The sequence below is a fragment of the Arabidopsis lyrata genome, assembly GCF_000004255.2.
Source record: "Arabidopsis lyrata subsp. lyrata unplaced genomic scaffold ARALYscaffold_7, whole genome shotgun sequence".
NCBI lineage: Eukaryota > Viridiplantae > Streptophyta > Magnoliopsida > Brassicales > Brassicaceae > Arabidopsis > Arabidopsis lyrata.
In genome coordinates this window covers 9554813-9573860 of record NW_003302549.1, presented here as the reverse complement: position 1 = coordinate 9573860, position 19048 = coordinate 9554813, and the positions used below count along the sequence as shown (strand labels likewise).

The following is a 19048-nucleotide window of genomic DNA, read 5'->3' as shown; positions in this document are numbered from 1 at the left end:
AGATGTTATGGTAAATCTCAGACTGTTACTGCCCATATATTTACTTTATACTATATGGAAACTTTACATTCACTCATCTGATTTTTCCCAACTTTTTTTTCATATATATTGTATACTTTCTATATCTGTTTGTTGTAGTCTTGTAGAGATCTGATTTGACTTTCTTCCTAGATGATTAGACCAATAGCGTTACTAATTTTAATTTGAAAAAATTAGGACTACCACGTTTAAATTTATGATTAACAATTTTCTTATATGGTAATTGAGGTCTGTCAGACTAATTAAAATGGATACAAATTGTGTTAGTTATGTCATGTGGATATATCTGAAGAATCCCTGAAAAGGGGGGTTTAGCAGCATTTTATTTTGTGACAGCTAAGTATCAAAAGTCATGCACGTTGAAGCATATTATAAGATTTGTGTGTTTTGATCTCTCTCCCAGTTTGACAAAAAAAAAAAAAAAAAAAAGATCTCTCTCCCAAGTCCCAACAACCGTTGTTGCTTTAAAAAACCTTATGGATATTACTCATAGAGTCTAAGAGTCATAGGTATGCATGCATTTGTAAATTGTAATGGAAGGTCATGTTCGTTTCATAATCGCCAGCGATTGCGACTGCGGCTGCGATTGCGACTTCGATTTTAAAATCGCGGGATGTTGTTCGTTTAGCAATCGCGCGACTGATCGCTGCGACTAATCGCCATTTAAATAATCGCATCGCTAATTTTTCCTGCGATCAAAAATTTCAGTCGCGAGTCGCGGCGACTGATCGCGCGACTAGTCGCAGGATCATGCGACTGTCAAATGAACAACTTTCAGTCGCAATCGCAGGCCTCCTGCGACTGCCAAACGAACAGCACCGAAGTTTCGAACACACAGCTGGATCTTACTGGGATCAGCGAGTTTGATAATTTGATATTATTAGAAAGCTTTTAAATTAGCTTACTCAGATCTCATGTTCAGAAAAATTGGAGTTCTTCATCATGGATTTGCTTTGTATCTTCAGCTATGTTGTGTTTTGTTAATCTTTTTAATACAAAAAAAAACCTTTGATTTATTTTTTCCCTCCAAAAAAAAAAAACCTTTGATTGAGAATGAAGAATGTGTGGTTTTTTTCTTAAAAATAAGCTGAATCTATGATTACAGTTTGCATATATCTACACAGCACGATATGGGTCAAAGTAGATTTTTTTTTTTTTAACACCAAGAGTCAAAGTAGATAAACATGAAAATTGTGAAGTTAATTTTCTTGATGGTGCCTTTTAACTCCTCAAAGCTTTAATACACCACAGATTAAGTAGTCTTCAATACATCACTTTGAGCAGTCTCTCTTATTTTCTGCACTCTTTTCAGCGACAGTGTGTTAGTATTTTTTCTTTGGTACTTTTTTTTTTTTTTCTGAAAAATGTAAACCTAAATTTAAACTGAATAGTTAGTTGGGTTTAGTTTATATATATTATATAATACAATTTAAGTTTAAATTCAATTTCCCTAGCAATATTCTTTTTAAGCTTATGTTAAACAAAAAAAAAGCATTCAATTTGTTTTTGTTTTGTTATAATAAGAACACCATTAACGTACGTTTCTTAGTATAACTCTTAGCAATAAAAATAAAGAAAAATAATAAAAAGTTAAAAGAAGAAAGAGAGAGAATATCTAAAAACTCTTACACAAGAAACATTCTTACAAACTAAAAACACGTATAGCTCTACCAATGGTCTATTTATATTAAAATATTAGAATATAATTACAAAATTAAAATATTATTATTTTTTGTCTTTTAAAAAATCTCATAGCATACCAACGTTATTAATGCTCTAAGGTCGGATCATTTTTTTCTTAAAAGCAATCGTTCTTTTTTGTGGTATTTACGCACACGTACATGCACTAACACGACCACAATCATTCTTAAGGCTTCATTCATGCTCTTATTCCAAAGATTTTTACATCTTTGAGTAGTATCCTCCATCCACCTAAATAAAACAAACAATTCTTCAGATGTCATAAGAGAAAAAAAACGAGAAAATAATCATAATAAATAAATTATATGAATATTGATTATATTCATAATAGGGAAAATTAGCTCCAATACCACTTTTTCAAAAAGTTTAGGCTCAGTACCACTTTCTGAGTCCACTTAACATTCATACCACATTCATCATGTGAAAAGACGATTCTACCCTCCAACTTACTGAGACAAGACCCTGCGGTTGATGAGACTCTCCGAATTTTCTGCCGTCCACAGTCTCTCTCCTAACGCATTGGTAACCGTTTTCGTCCCTCTTGTAAAACAAAGTTGTCCCCGAGTAAATCCAGATCTTCTTCTTCGGCTCTTTGGCGGAATAAAATAAAGATCAAGTTGTCTCCAAGTAAATTCAGATCTCTGGCTGGTAAAACCACATCATCTGACGATGGAAAATCAAGAGAAGTTGTCCCCGAGTAAATCCAGATCTCTGGCTGGTAAAACCACATCATCTGACGATGGACAATCAAGAGATCTTGACTTATTCTTGGGGGACATCATTCACTCTATTTCATAATTATTGTCCACGGTAAATATAAACTGCATTTAATGCAATGTTTTGTCCTTCTTCTCTGACACAAAGTTGTCTTTCAGACAAAGTTGTCCTTCTCTGACACAAAGTTGTCCTTCTCTGACACAAAGTTGTCCCTGTTTCCCAACCGGCGTCTACTGTAGCTCCTTCCCTAACACATACATGACGCTTAGAGAAGGGCAAAATCGTCCAAGAGTTGCCACACAAACACCAAATGTGGTATGAATGCTAAATCCATTTCAAATGTGGTATATTTGCTAGGATTTTCCCAAAATGTGGTACATTTGGCAAAATTTCCTTCATAATAATAATAATAATAATAAATAAATAAATAAATAAATTGTGATTTATTTATATGAAAAATAAACTATTTCTTGTTGTCTTGTTTTCGTTATGATATATCCAGACAAGTATGAATCTTGATTTGGATTAGGTGTCTGTGGTTGTAAGAGAAGTACAACAACGAATCTATTTGTAACACTATAAATATATTCATTCAATGTATCACCAAATCAAAGACTTCCAGAAAGTAAGAACGTTGACACGTTTTTTTAGCAATGCCAGAGAGTTGACATCAAGCATGACGACGTTAACGCTTCATTTCTTTTATTTTTTATTACTTATTTATATTCTCATAGTGAGATCAAATTGTATAATGAAATACGTCATTTTTTAATTCCTTTGAGGTTAAGAGAATCAGACGTATACTTTTCTTTGTTTCATAATAGCAACTTGATACTATATTTTAATTTGCTCCAGTTATGTATATAACACAACAAGTTTTATACAAGGAAAAACTAGGTATTCTAAGAATAAAATTGTGGAATTTACACCGTTTGTGTAGGTTTTAAGCTTAAGTCATATTGTTAATCTAGAAAATATTGTTATCCAGAAGATCACCAAAACTATGACACAATAAACTTGTAAATTACTCATTCTGTTTTATAAAGTTATGTATATTAAAGATCGTTGGCACAAAAAAAAAAGATCTTTTAAGGGTTTGTACACAAAAAAAACGCAGCATCAAAAAATGAGATACATGAAGACTCGAAGCCATCTGCAAAGAAGACACAAGTAGTCTCGACATGTTCTCGGCAGAAGAGGAAGATGGAGCTTATAAACATCACCATTGGTTACAAGACTGAGCAATGTGACTTCGCATCTGATGAAGCTAGCTTCCAACACAATGCTGATGAGTGTGAGTCAGAGAAAAATTCTTTAATAGAGTAAAAAAAATTATAGGATTTTTTAGGTTGACAAGATTTGTAATTTTTTTTTTTTTAATCACTTCATAGATTGTTGTAGCTTTGGTTTCTTGTATTTAAATAATCCATCACTATCCATTACAAAAAAAAGAGTTTGTACACGTGCTAAACTAGTTTTTACTAAATCCTATATATTAGAGTTTTATATTTATAATGTTTTCTTCATTTTAACTCTAATTAATAAGGACAAAATACAAAATATTACACAAATTTCAAATATAAAAATCCATTTTTATGAATTTGTTTTTCTGAAACATATATTATGATTAGTTGGGAGTTAAACTAAGTTCGAATTTGTTAGAAGTCATTTTTGTGTAATAATATCTAGCTACACCATGACTCTTGACAAACCACCAATCACTAGACATTAGTCTAAGCTCTAAAGTTGACAAAATTACTTAAAATGGATATAACTGTAAAAGGAGATACCCTTTAATTCTGATTTATTATTGATATTTTTTTTTGGTTGGCTTTTTGTAACAATGGAAGTCTACATCTAATAATGAGCCAAATTATTTTCCATCAAGTAATAATTATCTCCACGTTTGAAAAATTGCAATATTTGTTAAACGCGTACATGGTGATCACCATTCCACATCAACTTCGCAAATGGTCTACTTTTGACTCGAAGCTAACGTCTTTGTTTTAGCTACTCGTCAAAATAATCGTATTATATTCCTATAATAATGACGTTGATTTAATATTTTGGTCAAATAAATAATCCCAAAATTGAAAATCTATATAACCTCATTAACTCTTGTTCTCTGCAACTCATTCAGTTTCTCAACAAATCTTTAGAAACTTTCTAAACCAGACAAGGATCAAGAACATTACTTCTTCTTTGTCTGAGACTTCAAACACAAGAAACCAAAAATAGATATGAGAGAGCTTGTTCTATCTCTGCTTCTTCTCTTCTTAGTTCAATGTGTCAAATCTGTTTATTCTACTCCAACAAGAGAACAATTCCAAAATTGCTTGTCCACAAAACAATTCAATTCCACATTCCAAAACCCTATAAATCTCACCACTCATAAACCAGATTCCCGAGTCTACACCGACTTTTCTGAATCTTCATCTCCAAATTCAAGTTTCCTAAACTTGAATTTCACCAGTTTGAAGCCGATTCTGATCGTAAAACCGAAAACCGAATCCGAAATCAAACAATCAATTCTATGCAGCAGGAAACTTGGAGTACAAGTAAGAACCATGAGTGGTGGTCATGACTACGAAGGTCTATCTTACCTCTCACAATCACCATTCATAATCGTTGACCTCGTTAACATCAGATCGATCAACCTCAACCTCACAGACGACAACGCTTGGATCCAATCGGGCGCAACACTCGGCGAACTCTATTACAAAATCGCGAAAACCAGCAAGATCCATGCCTTTGCCGCAGGGATTTGTCCAAGTGTTGGTGTTGGCGGGCATATTAGCGGCGGAGGATTCGGTACAATAATGAGGAAACACGGTTTAGCGTCTGATAACGTTGTAGACGCGCGTTTGATGGACGTAAATGGGAAAATTCTTGACCGGAAAACGATGGGGGAGGATTTGTTTTGGGCGCTAAGAGGCGGTGGAGCTGCAAGTTTTGGCGTTGTCTTGTCATGGAAGGTTAAGCTTGCTAGGGTTCCTGAAAAGGTTACTTGTTTCATAAGTCAACATACGATGGGACCGAGCATGAACAAGCTTGTTCATAGATGGCAATCCATAGGATCAGAGCTAGACGAAGATTTATTCATCAGAGTCATTATTGATAACAGTCTAGAAGGGAATCAAAGAAGAGTGAAATCAACATTTCAAACTCTGTTTCTTGGTGGAATCGATAGACTGATTCCCCTAATGAACCAGAAGTTTCCGGAACTCGGTTTACGATCTCAAGACTGCTCGGAAATGAGCTGGATCGAATCGATAATGTTCTTCAACTGGAGATCAGGACAGCCGTTAGAGATTTTGCTCAACAGAGACCTAAGATTCGAAGATCAGTATTTCAAAGCAAAATCAGATTATGTTCAAAAACCCGTTCCTGAAAACGTTTTCGAAGAAGTAACCAAGAGATTTCTCGAGCAAGATACTCCATTGATGATCTTCGAGCCATTGGGTGGGAAAATCAGCAAGATTCCAGAAACAGAGTCTCCATATCCACACAGGAGAGGGAATCTGTATAATATACAGTACATGGTGAAATGGAAAGTGAATGAAGTCGAGGAGATGAACAAACATGTTAGGTGGGTGAGATCGCTACACGATTACATGACTCCGTATGTTTCTAAATCACCGAGAGGAGCTTATTTGAATTACAGAGATCTTGATTTGGGCTCGACCAAAGGGATCAATACGAGTTTCGAAGATGCGAGGAAATGGGGTGAGACATATTTCAAAGGTAACTTCAAGAGATTGGGTTTGGTTAAAGGGAAGATTGATCCCACAAATTTCTTCAGGAACGAACAGAGTATTCCTCCTCTGTTTTGATTCCTCAACACAAAACCAGATTCATTTATGTTTTCTGCTACAATTGTAATAGTTATAAGAATAAACCGATTTGATTTCAATTTTTCGATGAACAAACCGTAACTAAAACCAAAAAGGAATTCTTAATCTCTTTCAGAATTGTTAAGATATAATTTGCTAAAACACCAAATTTTGAATGATATTAAACCACTAAATATGTTCAAATTGGTGAATAGATGATCGTATACAGTAGTTAAACAGTCATTGTATCACCTGATGAATCAGAATACACAATATCAGTGAGTTTTCAACACTCTGAAAAATGGTAAACAGAATTCCGGTTTAGCTTTTCTTCTGGGCGGCCTTTATACCGGGAAGTGTTCCAAATACTTTGTCCCATAGAGAGGAAGTGATTCCATATCCTTTGTCCTGAATCCTAAAGTGATGATTCAGGTGGTATTTCTGTAAAACGTATATAACAAACCTCATCAGGAATGCAGAGGAATAAGTTTGAATGCGAAAAAAAGCGGAGATGTTTAGAGATGAGTATTCTTACCTTAAGATGTTTAAAGGTTGGTTCTTTAGGTTGACCATGGTGTAGATAGTAATGAGTAATATCATACATCACATAGCCAAACAATATGCCTCCAAGAATAGCAGGTGCTGTAGCAGGAGTAGCTAACAGATGGAGAAGCTTCCATAGCTAACAACGGAAAATAGAAGAGCATCAATATAAGTTTCCGTTTTGATGTAAAGAATGAATGAAAGAGATTTCAGATCTGGATCAAGCATGGATACTTACTGGAACCAAGAGAATAGCTGTTGCGGTAGGAGGGAAAACAAGACGAAGACCGTCTTGTGGGTGCTTGTGATGGCATCCATGAAGAAGATAGTGTGCAGTGTTTGCCCTGAAGAAAAAAAGGGTTTGAAATGAAACAGAATCAGCTTCATGATGAAACTCGTTTTTTTTTTATATTACATAATCACAGATACAGAACTAACCAGTAACTCTTGGTTTGGATGTGGAAAAGGAAACGATGAAGCGTGTACTCGAGAAGTGTCCACGTGAGTACACCAAAGGCAACTATTAAACCGATCTGGGGAATTGTAAGTCCCTTCCTCGCCGATATTGAAAGAACATAGCAAACAACTGGAAGCCAGATTGTTGGGATTGCCCACCAAACCGTGCGAGTCAAGAACTGCTCAAATTCCCCAAAAAAAAAGATTCAATCAAAACATGGAAGCTTACACATAGGAAGATAAATCTTAAAAGGGCGGAGTTGTTACCTCCCAAAAATCACTTTCAAAAAAACGAGGACCCTCTACGCATACAATAGGTTGATGAATCCATTCCTGATATTCTTCTCCAAGATGACCAACCTGACAAGGATATAAGTTTCTTTGTATCAGTAAATTGATAAGCATTGCATATAAAAAAGAATATACCAAACAGCTTTGAAGGTTGACAGAGAATTCTCCATTTGTTACTTTCTCTAGTCGATCTAATATGATGAAAAAAGGCTAGGCCGAAAAGAAGTGATTGAGGGCATCACCTGAAAGACAAGTGGCTTATTCAAATCGACCGTGTATCGTTCTGCAACCATCTTTGCCACCTTATGAGACTGATTGTTTCTGCAAGAAGAACCAAACGCAAAAATCTTAAATGCGTATATACCTACAAAGAAATATTAAGTTTTTCTTAAAAGGTTCCAGGATTCAAAACATTGCAGTACTGTACAGAACAAGCATTGAAAATGTCAAATCTTAATGTTAGAAGATTTAAGTGCTAACTCATAAAAGAAATTTCCAATCAAATCGATCCCAAATCAACAAAAGATAATCCTACTGTGTTGCAAAATTCTGCTCATTTGAAACAGTACTCATTCAAATACAAATAAGTTTTGACAAAACCTCCATCAGAGGATAACATATAACATAAAGCTGTTAGTTGAGTCATTAGACCCTAAACCAGATGTGCAATTCATCATCCAAATTGACAAATTCAACATCAAAAAAAGATTCCACAGAAACTCTATTGCTTTAATGGGAATCTAAAAACAAAAGACTGCATTTGGCATCTGAGGAATTGGTAAAGCTCGATTTGCAAAAGAGAAGACAAACAAAGAACAAATCAAATCAAGGGTCAATGATCCAACAAAAGCTAATGTGATGGCAACATTCTCATCATTACCAATCAACGAAGAGAACCTTGACAATGTATTAAAGAACAAAACTTTCAGAAGGATTTAATCAAATCAAAAGAAAATCATCAAATCCCACGAGAGATACAGAAACCTAGACGAAGAAAAAGGCCAACATTCTTCGAAATTAACGAAAAAAGTCCCGAACTTTTTGCAGAAAAGATCTATAAATCGGGGAAGAGATAGATGTTGAGAAAGATAGAATCTGAGAGAAGAAACCGGAAGAAATTGAGGAGAAGAGATCTGAGGATTGTTATTACCTTAGAGGAAAAACAAACAAGCCTCTCTCTCTCGGCGTAAGAGACTCGCTTACTCTCTCCAATTGAGAAGGGAAACAAACAAACAACACTCTGTCACCAGAAAGGGTGGGATTATATGCTTCGCTTGAATCTCTTTCTTGATAATGTTCGGCCCACGTTTTCTCCTTTCTTTTTTTTCTGTTTTAGCCATTAAAATATTTAGTATACAAACAAAGGTCATTATCTTTTATTTTCTACTACTATATAAAACAATTTATTTACTATTTTAAAAAAGTTGTAAAATTAATAATTGTCTTGTAAAGAAAATCAAAAGAGTAATTTCTAAATTTATGTTGTTTCTAGGAGAACACGCCAACTGTATATATAGAACAGATATAAATTATTTTGCTATTTAAAAAAACGTTTAATTTTTGGAAAACACATGACACTTTTTCTAGTTTCTAAATAGAAAATTTCAAATAAAACCACCAAAGTTTATGAATTAAGTGAATAAGCAAAAATAGTGATATTATGTATTGTGTGTATAATGCATATTAATACAATTTTACCTCTTTTGAAAAAATATTTTATACTATTATTGTGTGTATAATGGATATTAATACACTTTTACCTCTTTTTAAACAAACTACCACTACTGCCGGCCACCACCACCGTTTTTTTTAAATGAATCGCCTCATCCGCCAGCCATCACCACCGCCTACCACTATCGTCACCACTACTACTACCATAACTATTATCACTACCGCTACAACCATTATCATTACCACTACCAAAGAGGCAAATTTAGTCATTATACTATTCTCTGTGGTTAATTACTACTACCTTTTAAATCCCATAGTTTTAATTTTCTTAATTAATTTATCAGAAAATGTTATTTTTGCAATTCGCCCATTTCTAAAAGCCTCTTCAGCACCAAATCACAGAGCCGCTTTGTATTTTGGAAAATCGAAAAATAAAACAAAAAAGTATGGCTAGCCAACATTGATCATAGGGTTGGTCGGTCCATTAATTAATATGATGATTCATGAAGCTATCTCTTGTCACTTTCAGAGAAAGGTTTTTTCTCTTCTCTATGGAGCATGAGTCTATGACTACTACTACTATGTGTCTATGAGCCTATGAGTCTATGAATAAGGGACTTTTGCTTAAGTATCACCAACCAAAGATTAGATGAATAAATTCTGTAGAGAACTCTATTACTGATCTCTCTACCTTATTACGAAATTATTGTTTCTAACGTTTCTCATTGTTCATAAAGAAAATAAATAAATAATCAAACATCCATAATAGATAGTCATTGTAGACTCTGATATCAAAAATTAAAATTGAAGTTTTGAACCTTTTTGTGAGTTAGCTAACCATGAAGTCATAATAAAAATTCAACAGTATCTTAATACAATTAATTGAAAGTTAAGGATTGCCAAATAAAAATAATCTAACTATAGAATAGGAGTTAAATGTCATCGAATAAACTACAGAATAAAAATGTTCATCGATACAGACTTGGATGTGATGTGTTGTTTTATATGAGCAAAGAAATACATATGTGGACACGCATATGGACTTATACCCTTTACCTCTGTTGGGAACGTTCAACTACTCAACTAAGGTATCATTCGAAAGCAATTGCTTAAATATATGAGTTATTAGACATAGCCAAAAACCTTAATGGTAGCCATGATATAACAATGAGGCTTTCCACTATATAAATATTAGCATATGCACTTAGGGAGTTTCAAATTTTCAATTAAGTTGATATATTATTAATCAATGCAATTCCTTCGTATACAACATTAGTACTTATTTAAAACCCTTTTAATAAAAAAGACTTTGTTTTTCTTTTTCTTCTTAAATGTCCACAACTAAGATACTTGTCTTAGATACGATTCACCATGGAATATGCAATCTTCTTAATATAAGCTCCAAGTTTCTTGTTTTGTAGCTCAATCATGGCTATAGTTTACTAGATCTTCTTTCTTATTTTCTTTAGTTACCACTTACCAGTAAGATAGTAGGAGTATTTGAAATCCGAATACATAGAAAATAGTGTGACATTTATGAACTTACAAGAAAAATTTGTGTACAAACGTTGAGATTCTTATTGACGAATCTAGATCAACTATCTCTATTGAATTTTTTTTTTTTTTTTTTTTTTTGTCTTCGTTCCATTATATTCTGTTACATTCTTGTAAAAACAAATTTGCAACTCGCAATTTTTCAGAAAAGTCATGCAGTTTCAACATTTTTTTTTTTTTCATCTAGAATTTTATTAATGATTTTGAAATGGAACCCATATGGAATACAACGCCCAAAAGAAGGAAACTAAAGCAGGCGGACGACATGAAAGTTCTCGGAATCAAAACCGGCGGAAGACGAAATTTCTCCGGAAGCTAAGCCCTATTGATGGGAAACTAAAAACAGTACTAGCACAAAACAAAAGATTTCAAACCACAAGCGAAAGAGGTTGAACCCAAAAACTAAAAAAGAAGCAACAAGTCATGCAGTTTCAACATATTTTTAGGTTTTTAATAAAAACAATCTTAAATATTGAAGAATGTGATTTTTTTCAGAATAATCATTCATTCATTTGTAGATCACCTACCAAATTATTTCAAGATTATTATACTTTCGACATCCTCTTTCTAAAAGTTACTTTTTTTTAGAAGGATTGGATTCAAATTTCGGAAAGTTGATTAAACACTTATGAAAGTGAAGACAAAAGAAATGCTAGAGCCGCACGATTCATTCGGGGATGACAAATCCGAGACAATACGCCATATCAAAAAACCAAGATTATCTTGAACGTATCAAATGTTTTAAGAAGTCAATAAAATCGAATAAATCTGTCTTTAAAACACGACTAAGTAAATTCGGTCATGTCATCATGTGTCTCCGTCAATATCGCCACAAACAAACTTACAAAAACTATTCCACAAGTTAGTGCTTTTTTGGCCGACACAAACGTTATTGCTCTGCCCTTTCATTATCAACATTATGACCATTTTTTAATATATTCACCAGTTTTTTTTTTTTTTTAACACAACATCTTTTGACTCTTTGACCATCATATAATAACTCTTGTTAAAACAAAAAAAATTTACAGTTTCATAAGCAAACCAATTGTTATAGCTTCGAACTGCCAACCACCCAACAACAACACTTCCTCCACCGTCTCTCTACCGTCAACACCGTCACCGTCAACAACTAACGGCGATTCCTAAGGCCCACCACTGCCACGGACACAGACAAACAAAAAAGAACCCAAAGTCTGAATCTTTTATTTTTCCTCTGTCTCAGAGACTGGTTTGAGATTTGCAGCAGAACACTGTGAGAATCAGACACCAAGAGAGTGTCAGACCAATAGCAAAGACTTTCCCACTTAACAATCCAACAAGAATAATCACTATCAGAACCATCGCTTTCGTTAGATCCCCTTTTGATCCAATTTCTTCTTCTTCTTCTTCTTCAATCTCTGTACAACTCTCTAACAATGGCGGATTCGAACTTAAATCATCTCTCTCAGAGATTTCGCTTCCGATTCTCTCATCTGAAAACAAGCTTGATACTTCTGTCACAGACCCTTCTTCTTCAGTTTCAACTTCAGCTTCTTCTTCTTCTTTTTCTTTGATCTTCATCTTCTTCTTCTTCTTATAACTCCTCAACTTTTTTGGAACAATCTTCTTCACAATCTTTGATTTCAGCTTCGCGCTTTTGCTTTTCTCAGTCTTAAACACAACATCTCTTATCGTTTGCACGTCCTTCTTCTCCTCCACCAAAGGTTTAGCCTTCTCCAATGTCGACGAATCCGATTGAGGAACGACTCTAATTTCCTCTCTAGGTTCTTCGATGATTTCAGACGAGACATTGTTTCTTCTGTCAGGCGTTGATAACGATTCTTCTTCTTCTTCTAGCTTCTCTTTATGTCGCTTCCCTATGAGTTTATCGATCAATGAATCTATCCGAATCTGCGCGTCTGGACAGAGATTCAGGTACGTGAAGACACGCGCCACCGCGAGCTCGAGGAAGAGAAGGGAAAAAGCGGAGAGCGTGATCCCCACGGCGAGCTTCTTCGTGCTCAAGGCAAGCACAGCCACCATAAAAACCTTAAACACCACCACCATTAAAACACACCCTCCTCCTCCTCCGCCGCGATTACCACCGTTTCCACCGTCGTCTTCACCGTCATGTCTATTCTCCGGAATAAAACTTTCCTCGATCTTACTCACCAAAGGAGGATCCTCTGTAACCAAAGCTGGATCAAGCTTCGAAGGAAGAGACATACGACGCTGCAAAGACAGAGGAGGAGGAGGCGGAGACAAAACACGCCGTTTTGTCGGAACCGTTTGAGTCTGAGCCGTCGTCTGGGCTTTGTTGTTCTTGTTGTTACGTTTTGAAGATTGTTTTTTGAGACGATCGCGATTCTTAACGAAGAGATCGATTAAAGAAGTTGGGAATCCAGTTTCAACAACGAGAGATCCACCATGTTTAGGAGATTGTTGAAGGTCTGATACGAATCTAGAGATCCGACTAGATTTAGATTTCTTCCAAGGTAAAGGCATGGCGAAGAAAAAGAAAAAAAAAGGAAAGACCTTTTTGTTTTTTTAATTTTGATAAATCACCTCTCCGAAGAACCCAGAAAAAAGGGTTTGTCGAAGAGATAGAGAAGAAGATCTGGTTGGAAGATCAAAACCATTAATTAGACATTTGGAGAGAAAATGCAATAAATGGAGAAGAAGAAAGCTCTTTCTGCTTTGCGCAGAAAGTGAAGGTTAGAGAGAGAGATATGATGAAGAAACCGCTAAAAAGACATAACAGGACGACGCGTGCCTTAACCAATTATTTAATTCTTTATTTTTTTTTTTTGTTCTCTTTGTTAAAAAAATTTGTTATTTATTTCCATTTTTGTTAAATATGTACAACTGTACTTGTCAAATTTTAAGATTTAACACTTTCTACTGAACCAAAAAAAAAACCAAAATTTGATAGAACCAAAAATATCAATAATCTATTTTTATTTGTACATTGACATTTGAAACCGGAACCAATAATTCAAATTCGAATCAAAAATTCTATTAATTTAGATGAGACTTAAATGGATTTACACTTTACAAAAACTAATTTATTTTTTTCAGCTCGATTTCCGCAATCTTTAATGACTACAACAGTAGCTTCAAAATCTTATTCATTTATTTTTCCAACCGAAGCAAAATTGAATTTAGTTTAGAACCGAACCGAAATAGAATTTAGTTTTTTTGTTCAATTATACTCATTTTGTAAGCAAACAAATTACATGGAACTAAACTAAACTGGAAACCGAAATATGCATCCATATTATTTGTAAACTAAACATGGTTAACCGGTAATAGCTATTTTAAGTCTAAAGATAATTTGAACAATTTCTTCTATTGTTAAACCTATCAACAAATTGTGTCTATAGTTAGATGTTAAAAACACTTTCTGATAGATAAAAATTTGAACCGTTGATTTATATTGGGCCTGATTGGCAGGTGCTTTAGAGTTTTTACAAAGCAAAAAAATTTCTAAAAATTTGAAATACATCCAATCAAGCTTTAGAAGCTTTGACTTTCCTTTTTTTTCTCACAGCCAAAATATTTCCTTAATTCATTTTTTTGGATGTAGAAAGCCTTTTTTCCTAAAGCATATAATTTTCAACTTTCCAAAATTTTAAATTCCACAGCCAAAATACTACAGCACTAAAATCTACAGCCACAGCTAATAAACCTACGGTCATATTTATACATCAAAAAATGTAAAGGTACAGCTGTTACCAATCAGGCCCATTATAAATTTAGATGTAAAACACATATTTTTTTCCACTTGAAATATATTCAACAGATTAACTATTCTAAAATCGCCATATCAAGCATATTTACGGGTTGCCATTTGCCTGGAAGCCATTTACTTCAAATTTCTATTGTCAGCTAATCTTATTAATATGGTGATTTGCTAAATAAGTAAAACTGCCTATTATTGGTGTAAAAACATTAATCAACTTACTAAATTAGTTAAAACCAGCAAAGGGATCTAAACAAAAATATAAAAAAGCGTAGAAAACAATTTGCCTTTATATCTTTTCACGAGTGATTTTGTGGGATTTTATATTAAATTAACAAAATATCTAAGGAAAGATATTTGTTTTTGATTCGCTGTATAACAGCACATAAAGGAAACCAAATCGAAAAACTATCAGGATAAAACCAAATATCACGCACAATTCAAGGACTAAAATGCAAATTATATGAGAAACTTGAGAAAAAAAGCACGTAAACTATATATAGCCGATTACTACTCTTTTGTTTTTATACCCCTCAATCAAAAAAACAATAAACAGAGGGAGTCGCCAAATTTTCTCATCACTTTCTCGAGAAAATAGACGAAGCGATTCCCGAGAAAGGACAAAAAAAAAAAAAAAACATCTGGTGAAAATGAGAGAAATCCTTCATATTCAAGGAGGTCAGTGTGGAAACCAGATCGGAGCTAAGTTCTGGGAAGTTATTTGCGGCGAGCATGGTATCGATCACACCGGTCAGTCATGTGGCGAAACAGATCTACAGCTTGAAAGGATCAATGTCTATTTTAACGAAGCTAGCGGAGGCAAATACGTTCCTCGCGCTGTTCTTATGGATCTGGAGCCTGGAACTATGGATTCTCTCAGATCCGGGCCGTTTGGTCAGATTTTCCGGCCGGATAACTTTGTGTTTGGGCAGTCTGGTGCTGGGAATAACTGGGCGAAAGGTCACTACACGGAGGGAGCGGAGTTGATTGATTCGGTGCTTGATGTTGTGAGGAAGGAAGCTGAGAACTGTGATTGTCTTCAAGGTGACAGATACGCTTTCATTTCTAGGTTTTTCGTTTTCTGAATCTCGTTTGTATTTTGATCTGTTCGAGTAATCATTCGAATCTAGATCTGCTATTATAAACTCCTTCGTAGATGCGTTTGTGTTTATCACCTGCTTATGATGCTTTGTTTAGCGTATGATGTTGTTGATTTCATTCTCTGATGGATGATTCGTTTGTGGAACAGGTTTTCAAGTTTGTCATTCGTTGGGAGGAGGAACTGGTTCTGGCATGGGAACACTTCTTATTTCTAAGATAAGAGAGGAATATCCAGATCGTATGATGATGACCTTTTCGGTTTTCCCTTCTCCTAAGGTTTCTGATACTGTGGTTGAGCCATACAATGCTACACTTTCTGTTCACCAGCTCGTTGAGAATGCTGATGAATGTATGGTTTTGGATAACGAAGCTCTTTACGATATCTGTTTCCGTACCTTGAAGCTTGCTAATCCTACATGTGAGTATTTCTCCTCTTGTTTTCAAACATTCATGTGATTGTAGTTTTGAAAACTCTGACATTGTTCTTCTTTCTTTTATGTGGTGGTGTACCTTAGTTGGTGACCTTAACCACCTTATCTCAGCTACAATGAGTGGTGTTACATGCTGTCTTCGGTTCCCTGGTCAACTAAACTCCGACCTTAGAAAACTTGCTGTGAACCTTATTCCTTTCCCACGACTCCACTTCTTCATGGTTGGTTTTGCACCATTGACGTCAAGAGGATCCCAACAATACAGTGCCCTGAGTGTCCCTGAGCTAACTCAACAGATGTGGGATGCCAAAAACATGATGTGTGCAGCTGATCCCCGTCATGGTCGTTACTTGACAGCTTCCGCTGTGTTCCGTGGAAAGATGAGTACTAAAGAGGTTGATGAACAGATGATGAACGTCCAGAACAAAAACTCTTCATACTTTGTCGAATGGATTCCAAACAACGTGAAATCAAGCGTCTGTGATATAGCTCCCACGGGTTTGAAAATGGCATCAACTTTCATTGGAAACTCAACTTCAATCCAGGAAATGTTCAGGCGTGTGAGTGAACAGTTCACTGCCATGTTCAGGAGAAAAGCTTTCCTTCATTGGTACACAGGAGAAGGAATGGACGAGATGGAGTTCACCGAAGCAGAGAGTAACATGAATGATCTTGTTGCAGAGTATCAGCAATATCAAGATGCTACAGTCGGTGAAGAGGAGTATGAGGTGGACGAAGAAGAAGAAGAAGAGGCTTAAAGAAAAGATGATTCATTACTACTTTTGTAAGGCTTTTACACACGAGCTGTAAGTTCGTCGCACTCATTTCTTTTATCTCCTTCTTTTAAATTGGATTCTCTCTTTTTGTGCTTTGTGTGTTTTGTTATTGAGTTTCTTTCCAAACACTAAGATTTGTTCTGGAGTGTAATCCCATTTGCCTATGCTTCTTTGTTTTGTCTATGAAAATATTTCAATGTCAAAAGCCTATACAAATTCTATGATTCAAAAATTTGATAACACCGGTACAATGAGATCCTATGTCTCTGCCTGCAATCTTTCTTCTTCTTCTTCCTCTTCTGCGATATCTGCCCAGCTTTTCTTAGATTCATTCTTTGGACCATCTGCTGTATCTTTGATGAATTCATGGAGATATTGAATCATGTTCGGGTCCAGTTTCTTTCGCTTCTGGGGTTCTTCTTCTCCTCTCTTTAAGATCTTAATCTGTTCAGAAGCAAAAGGTTTCGGTTTCTCAAACAGTAGCTTTCGAGCTGCACCTCTCGTCTCTTCTTCATACATCCCTGCTCTGCAACCGCGAGGTTGTGTATATAGACCTGCAGAGTTCGGTACAACAGATGCTGGAGAAGAAGAAACATGCGAGTAGTTCTTGTTTGCGATTCCAGGAGCTATGTTTTCCTTCATCCCATTTGCAAATGAACATCCCGCGTAGAACTTATCCGAAAGATCAGCTTCTGGATTTTTCGATTCTATTTCTGCTAACATCTCAACGGCTCGGTCATAAGACTTTGCGAATGGTTCATCTCCACATTCACTCTCTGTAGGAGAATCTCTTACATCATCAAGAAGAGATTTAGCTTCAGGAATTCGACCCATACGCATCAAGCAGATTGCAAGGTTGCACTGTTTGTTTTTGTCTCGCTCCAAACCCAAAGCTCTCCTGTTCCATGGATAATTGTATATAAGCAAAACTCACATGATCAAAACAGTAATCAATATCCATATATGGGAATTTGGTAACAAAACCAAACCTGTAATGCTGCTCTGCAATTCCATAGTTATGTAACTGTAAATGAACCCAGCCCAAGTTCCCTAATACCCTAAAATGTTCAAACAACAATGGAAAGGTCAGTTCAAGAGACAAATACTCATCAAGATAACATGAGAGTAGACCTAAATTCTCGCACCTTGCTTTCTCTTGCTCGATAGTCATTGTAACATGTTTTCCTTGAACCCTTTTAGCTCTAATGACTCTACCTCCAAATCCCATTCCTTGTTCGAGTGTTTTCAGCTTGTGCTCAAGTAACTCAGCTTCTTCTTCAATCCTCCCTGACTTCTGCAAAAAGCCCAAAACCCATTTCCAAGTTTTAACACTAGAGAAAAACATCCAACAACTCCATAACACTTGCATAACAAAGATGGAGGTTTCAATTACTTTGTAGAGTTCTAGTAGCAAGTTATCGATGGAGTCTTGAGACTCGAAAGAACAGAGATACCGGAAGGATCTGATGGCTTCAATTCCTTCATCAGATCGGTCTAACTGTTTCATTACAACTACCATGTCCTTCAAAGCACTATCAACTCGATCTCCAGCGTTTATTGCAGTCCAAAACAATGATATAGCTCTATTCGGATCTTTATCTATCAACTGTTCTTCCACATAATAATATACATATGTTAAAAAACACAATCACATACATATATAGACAGATTCAAGAAGATTACTCAAAATTTGACTTCAAAGATTGGTTTCAGCGATAATATTGAAAAGCTTTTACGAGAAGGAATTGAAAGAGGAGAAGAATTAAGAAACCCTAAATTAGGGCAAAAGAAATTTTCTCTTTCTTGTTTTCCCGGGAAAGTTCATTATACCTGCGCATGTTTGGCTCTGACGTAAGGAGAATCACCAGAAGGAACCTTGTGAACAATGTGAAACGGATCACGTTTCTCCGACGACGAAGAACAAGAAAACGGTGGTCTTCTCCTCTCCGACAACGGCATCGCCGCCACATAACTTGTTCTCGCCGGCGGCGGAGTATAGTAAACCCCAGGTGGAGCACGACGCTCTTCGCAGGGACACATTTTTTGGCGATTCTCTCTGTCAATATCCTGAGAGAAAATTCGAGACAGATTTTGCCAGATTTCAAATTCTCGTGTTCCTCAGAGATCGTCAAGATCAAGAACCCAAATGCTTTTTGCTTTGAAACGAATCAGCGAAGAAGAAGTGAGACAGTGATCAAAATTACAAGGACTTAT

General features: G+C 35.5%; 5 protein-coding genes across 7 annotated transcripts; 2 read left to right on the top strand and 3 right to left on the bottom strand.

The window, feature by feature from the left end:
• The first annotated feature begins 4593 nt into the window (after positions 1–4593).
• On the top strand, positions 4594–6386 carry LOC9303945 (berberine bridge enzyme-like 22). The gene has a single exon (XM_021018292.1). The coding sequence runs from the start codon at positions 4698–4700 to the stop codon at positions 6288–6290; it is 1593 nt and encodes a 530-aa protein (XP_020873951.1). The 5' UTR covers positions 4594–4697; the 3' UTR covers positions 6291–6386.
• A 61-nt stretch (positions 6387–6447) lies between these two features.
• On the bottom strand, positions 6448–8903 carry LOC9303944 (dihydroceramide fatty acyl 2-hydroxylase FAH2). 3 transcript variants are annotated; one of them, XM_021018294.1, is made up of 7 exons: positions 8731–8903; positions 7823–7944; positions 7557–7649; positions 7272–7468; positions 7072–7177; positions 6826–6972; positions 6448–6731 (listed from the first exon to the last, which is right to left on the bottom strand). In XM_021018294.1, the coding sequence occupies exons 2-7, from the start codon at positions 7871–7873 to the stop codon at positions 6612–6614; spliced, it is 714 nt and encodes a 237-aa protein (XP_020873953.1). In that variant the 5' UTR covers positions 7874–7944; positions 8731–8903; the 3' UTR covers positions 6448–6611. The 3 variants fall into 3 exon arrangements, with proteins under 3 accessions (XP_020873953.1, XP_002867872.1, XP_020873952.1); XM_002867826.2 differs by having other exon boundaries at positions 7823–7901; XM_021018293.1 differs by lacking the exon at positions 8731–8903 and adding an exon at positions 8461–8694 and having other exon boundaries at positions 7823–7901.
• Positions 8904–11690: 2787 nt separating this feature from the next.
• On the bottom strand, positions 11691–13507 carry LOC9305993. Its single transcript, XM_021019307.1, has one exon. The coding sequence runs from the start codon at positions 13287–13289 to the stop codon at positions 12024–12026; it is 1266 nt and encodes a 421-aa protein (XP_020874966.1). The 5' UTR covers positions 13290–13507; the 3' UTR covers positions 11691–12023.
• Positions 13508–15056: 1549 nt separating this feature from the next.
• LOC9303943 (tubulin beta-9 chain) lies at positions 15057–17039 on the top strand. The gene is made up of 3 exons (XM_021016444.1): positions 15057–15570; positions 15776–16045; positions 16143–17039. The coding sequence occupies exons 1-3, from the start codon at positions 15177–15179 to the stop codon at positions 16814–16816; spliced, it is 1338 nt and encodes a 445-aa protein (XP_020872103.1). The 5' UTR covers positions 15057–15176; the 3' UTR covers positions 16817–17039.
• On the bottom strand, positions 16969–19036 carry LOC9303942 (protein POLLENLESS 3). The gene is made up of 5 exons (XM_002867824.2): positions 18665–19036; positions 18228–18440; positions 17980–18128; positions 17824–17892; positions 16969–17732 (listed from the first exon to the last, which is right to left on the bottom strand). Exons 1-5 carry the CDS (start codon positions 18872–18874, stop codon positions 17093–17095), a joined length of 1281 nt encoding a protein of 426 aa, XP_002867870.1. The 5' UTR covers positions 18875–19036; the 3' UTR covers positions 16969–17092.
• Between the last annotated feature and the right edge of the window lie 12 nt (positions 19037–19048).